At 42.8% G+C, this 5,775-nt stretch overlaps 1 protein-coding gene across 1 annotated transcript in view; it reads left to right on the top strand.

Moving 5' to 3' along the window:
- The window catches only part of CUNH1orf123 (chromosome unknown C1orf123 homolog), a 27,823-nt gene that overhangs the window by 6,720 nt on the left and 15,328 nt on the right, over positions 1–5,775 (top strand). Inside the window, exons 4-6 of the mRNA XM_019528303.1 lie at positions 350–406; positions 3,240–3,321; positions 5,151–5,182. Coding sequence (XP_019383848.1) covers positions 350–406; positions 3,240–3,321; positions 5,151–5,182 — 171 coding nt within the window. The remainder of the gene's footprint in view (positions 1–349; positions 407–3,239; positions 3,322–5,150; positions 5,183–5,775) is intronic.

Raw genomic sequence — 5,775 nt, forward strand, 5'->3', positions numbered from 1 at the left:
GTGAGGTGGTGCAGGCTCCCACCCTGGGGGTTTTTAAGAGGAGGTTGGATGACCACCTTACTGGGGTCATTTGACCCCAGTGCTCTTCCTGCCATGGCAGGGGGTCGGACTAGATGATCTGCTAAGGTCCCTTCCGACCCTAGAAACTATGAAACTATAGTCCAATTGAAGCTATCAGACCTGAGATCATAGATACCTGATGCCAGTCCTGATCTCCTTCAAACGGAGCTGTCCCACGGTCTTTCAGTTGCAAAAGATGTGGACTTCTGAGTCTGAAAATGGCTTGTGCTGTCTTATTACCCCACTACTAGCAACTTAAGATTCTTGGGTTTGTATCTTTGTTTTCCAGCTGAAATGCGGGAACTGTGGTGAGGTTTCCGAAAAATGGCAGTACCTGCGATTAATGGTATGTTCCCACACTGCGACTGGTATATTAAACACGCACCCCCCAGAACAGTCCCTATGCCATAAAATTGTTATTGGCAATGCTAGTAAGATATGCAAACTTTTACAGTCTTGTGTGTAGTATTGTAATAGCTATCTGTGTGCTGGGGGTGCTGCTGTACTTTATGATCACAAACTCTTTTGAATACTTGAGTGAATCGTAGAAAACTAGCACCAGAAGGGATTTCAGGTAGTTATCTAATAGGGCTGTGCAAAACGGCTTTGTTTCATTTTGGTTTTGGATTCAGCGTTTTGGAGGGACAGTGATTTGTTTCGGTGTTTCAAATCGCTGTCCTGTTTCAATTCAGCTGAATTTGTTTCAGCATTTCAACACTGTTTTGGTGTTTCAGCCATAGGCTATAATGGGGAATCACTAAAATGCCTATACCTTTGTCATGTCTTGCTTGATTCAGATGAAAATTGCAGGGCATGAAGCCTGCCAAGTTTCAAGGAGATAGGTGCGGGGGGATTTTTGAAACTGCCCCTCAAACTGTTCCAAGCAAAACTCATATCACTTGCTGGCAGTGGCAACATGCTGTCATCCTCCTGCAGATCTGGGGGCCTGTGCCCCCCAGGAAAAGTCTGGTACAGCCCTGCAGCCCTCCCGGGGGGCACAGGCACCCAGGTCTGGGCGTGGCTGACAGCATGCTGCCATCTCTCCCCCAGAGCCCTGGGATTGGAAGGGACCTCGGGGGCAGATTGCAGACACTGGCCAGCTACAGATGTCAATATCTGAGCAGTCCTTCCACCCTTCTTCCCCTCCCTCTTCTTCATTTCTGTTTCCCTGCAAGCGCAACTCCAAAATTTTCCTAAATGTTTCGGATGCTTTTGTTCAGTTCCAGAGATGTTTCGGAGCCTTCTGTTTCAATTTGGATTCAGTGTTTCAGGTGCCGAAACACCTCTGAAATGAAATGGCTGCTGAAGTTTCATACAGCCTTGTTATCTAATCCAACCCTATGCTCACGGCAGGTCATCCCTGTCTAAGCTATCCAGGACAAACATTTATCTACCTTTCACTGAAAAATGTCTGATGAGAGATTCCATAACTTAAAAAGTACTTCAGTTCCCACCCATCATCTACACTTGTCAGTCAATGTTTTTGGGTGGGTTTGAGCCAGCATCCTTTTGGTCAACAGGCAAACATGCTGAGCCACAATGCCACCAATAAGTTACCAGAAACGTGCTATTGGAATGATAAATGGTGGTTGTGATTTATTTTAAGCTTTCTTGTGCCTTCAATTTATAAAGACAATTTATTTCAACAGCTGAGTTAAATGGGTTTATAGAGTTAAACGGGCATAAAAGTGCTACTAGAATAGGATTTTGCCAGTAGTATGTTTTCCTTTTGTTCCTGGTAAAACACTTCTGGGAAAATTAGGCACCCCGTGGTGAGAGGGAATCGTGATAGTCAGTGAATGTATACAGTGTACTGAAGTTACATATAGCATTCTTCATGTTTATAGAATTATTGGATTGGAGTGCACAAATGTGAGTGAATTGCAGTAGATAAGCATTATGCTTGCTTTATGGATGGGGAATGGAGTAGGGAGGTGAAATGACTTGCCCAGAATCACCCAGAAAGCCTGAGGCTAACTTGGGATTTAAAGCATCAGCCTGTCCTGAACAGAAGACCATCTGTCCTGTAGGCCACAGCCCTGCAACTCCTTCCGTTTGGGTACAACAGCCTGCCTGCATGTCGGAAGCTGCAGGATCAGGCAGCAGTCACTTGTAGTGGCATGTGTGTTGAAGGTCAGATAGCCTGCAGAATGGATAGCATGTGCCTATACTGATAAGGCATAAACAATCCTTTCTTCAGTATTTTAAATTTAGCATATTGGAGGATCAGTTGAAAAGTAACAGGGTATCCAACTGAAGTGTGTTTAGTTGTAGGCGATTGGCAACGAACGTTGGGTTGGTTGTCATGAACTTCTGTTTAATACACTTCTGTCGGCATTCCACTAAGCTCTCATTCCAGCTGGAGAAAAGGAGTTGGGTTGCTCTTTGGGCTGAAGTCACACTTTCACCACCCCTATACTTTGTTGCTGGACTTGAATGTTTTTCCTGCCAGGGTTTTCCTAGGATACCAGCAGGTGAAAAACGCTTGAACTAAAGTCAGGCTTATGGGAGGAGAGGTGAGAGAAGAACTCAAATCTAAAGTTTTTCATGGTTTCTTTGGTCACAGGAGCATTGTCACTGGAGGAGCAATAGTCTTCTCCTTACCAGTCCATGGGTATGTGGCTGGCTCCAGATTCTTGCTGAGCAAGATGCAGTAATAGACTTTGCTCAGAATAGGCCCCTTGCACATGGATTCTGCCACAAGAAAGGCATTGCTGTTCCAGAAAAATGTCAGAAGGATGTTCAGAGTCTCTGTGAACAAAAACCTGATACACAGAACACCACATTTCTTTGGTGTAAGCAAGATTTGCAGCTGCCTTTTTTATAACTGCAGTGGATATGCAAGAGCACAACAAAGCAACTGCCATTTTGGTGCTCATGTTTAAACAAGGGGTTCTACATATGGATAATGCTGCTAGTTATATTTCCTGCGTTACCACAGCTGCTGGCCTGTGTTTTTGACTGATATGCCTAATCATGTTTAATAGAATAAACCATTCCTTGATACCTATCATATTCTGAATTATGAATCTCTAGTTCCAAGAGAAAAATGCCTTCTTTTGACCATGTAAAAATCAGTATAGAGTTTGTAATGGTTCTGCTCTTGTCAGGGCAGATGTCTGTAGTCACTCAGCCAGGATGTGATTAGAAATGATGGCTCTGTTTGTAATCTTTTTTAGGACAGTGCTCCTCTTAAGGGAGGCAGAGGAAGTGCCACAATGGTGCAGAAATGTAAGCTGTGCTCTCGAGAGAACTCTATTGGTAGGTGCTTCCCTGCATTTCACAGGAGTTTCAGGGACACTCTCGCTTTGGCGATCAGTTGTTTTTTTTAACCAGTTTAGGAAAAAAATCTAAGTCTAATGTTTCTTAAACCATGTGTCCTTCACTTTTGGTCTAAACTCCCTCCTAAGCGTTTCACAAAGGTTTCCCTTCCACTCCATACTGCTCAGTTCTTAGAGCAACCATGTACTTGTCCTTATGTTCATGCATGACACGGGAAGTGTAGCTGGCCATTAACACAAGACTGACGTGTAGTGTGCATGCAATGTTCTCAAATGCACCAAGAGGGTAAATGGTGGAACAAGAGAGACAGTTTTTCTGACTTCTCTGGTTTTAGTGACCTTTCATACTGCGACAGCAATACAGGGAAAATTCCAGAAGCAACACGATTCACACTTTAATGGCAACCTGTGAAAATGCTTTTTTCTATAAAGTTCTTTGGAATGGAAACAAATTACTTTGTAGCACAAAGTACAAGAGATTTATGATGGGGGGTTTTTTTGGTTTTGTTTTTTTGGGGGGAAAGATGGGACGCTTTGATCTTTAATATGAAATAACATAAATAACCCAGATTTTCTGGGGTGATTCCTTACTCTCTAGGCTCTTTTTTGACAAACATACATTCTTATCCTGTGATCTTTATATTTCTACATGTTGATTTCAGTGGGACTCTGCTAGAGTAAGCATTTCACGATTGCGCCCAAAATGTCAGAAGTCCCTGTAGTTACAAAGTCAGCAGAGTCGCATACGTTTCTGTACCAGTTGTTTATTATCCTTTGAAGCATTTAGAAACTCTTTTATCTAAGAAATTAATAGAGGCTTTCTACATTGGCTTAAGCTCCTGGATGTGCCTTCCCAGTACGTACCGTCCCTCACACAGACATTCCAGACTAGACTTTTCTTCCCTCAGGACTGAGCTGCAATGTGGTAAAGCTGTATTATCCATGTCGGTACTTATGGCAGTATGAAGATAAAGCGAAATTGGTAGACTAAAATTGTTACATAAAACAGTTATTCCCGAATCTGTGGAGTATATACAACAGATAGAAACTTAGGGCTCCTATACACATGCAGGGAGCTTGCTCCAACATGCTGGAAATCCAGCCTGTCGGAGTAGACTCAGTTAATCAAATCTACTGGAGCACGGAAATTGATGCACTCTGGCAGCCTCATGCATCACGTGTATCAGCGTTGCCACGCATCTCCATGCTGGTGATGGGGCACGTTGATATAAAAGACATCCAACGAGCTTTAGTTCAAAGTGCCCCGCCACAATTTTTTCAGTGTGGGGACATACAGCAACACTGATAAACATGATTTGCGAGCACTTTTAATTAGTGTGGCTCGCTAATTAAAGCACCCGGTGCTGAATCCGAAAGTACATGTAAAAACACCCTTAAATTCTGGCAGATACTTACAGGTTCTATACTGCTGTAGCTGCTGCTAAAGTATATTTGGGAGGTTGCATCCAACCAGTTTATTGAATGGGGTCCTGCAGACTCAGTTCTGCAGTCATTTGCACCCAGATCTACCAGTGACTTGAAGATTTTTGTCTGGGCAACATGTAAGATCAGATCAGATCTTTATTGCTGTTTCACAAGTTTGTCTTCTTAAATAGACAGGGCAGTGGCACAATGTAAAATATAATTTTCAGTAGTAGTGGGGAAAAACAAAATCCTAGATTTGGATAGACTAACTAGAATTGTTTCAGATAAACTGCTTTTTGGGGGGAGCTCCTGGGTTTATGTTGAGTCCTGGTAAATCTCAAGATCTATTGCCATTGATTTTCTTTCTCTTTGTTTTTCTTTTAGATATCTTAAGTCACACAATCAAGCCTTACAATGTAAGTTGGGGGTTGCGGCATTACTATAGGTGTAAGTGAAATAAACATCAATAGTATTAATCTGTGGCTTTCCAAATTTTGCTATTACATTTCTCCCTGAAGTACAAAAAGAAATTCCTGAGATCCTGGGCTCTAGAACGCACATTTCAGAAGTGTATTTTTATTCAGGTGGACAGCAACAGCATGTTCATTTCTTGCTTTGTCCTTCCTGTTTCAGACTCAAGTGTGGAATCATCTGTTAAATATGCCATAGCTGATACTAGAAACTGACTTAGTAAGGTTATAAACAAGTGTGTAACACTTTACCCTGGTCTTGGAGCCTTCTTTCTTTTAAGGGCTCAGATCCTTGCCCATAGAGTTCAAGAAATTCCAGTCAGTTATTACAGGGGCGGGCAATTATTTTGGGCGGAGGGCTGCTTACTGAGTTTTGGCAAGCCATCGAGGGCCGCATGACAGGCAGCCAGGGGCAGCTAAATATTAATTTTTCTAAATTTTTTAGGGGCCCTTCAGGCCAGATAGAATGACCTGGCGGGCTGCATGCGGCCCACAGGCCACATTTTGCCTACCCAAGTTATTGCCTGTTTAAATAACAG

Source organism: Gavialis gangeticus, unplaced genomic scaffold (assembly GCF_001723915.1).
Source record: "Gavialis gangeticus isolate Ggan-Ray unplaced genomic scaffold, GavGan_comp1, whole genome shotgun sequence".
In the NCBI taxonomy this organism is placed as follows: Eukaryota; Metazoa; Chordata; order Crocodylia; family Gavialidae; genus Gavialis; species Gavialis gangeticus.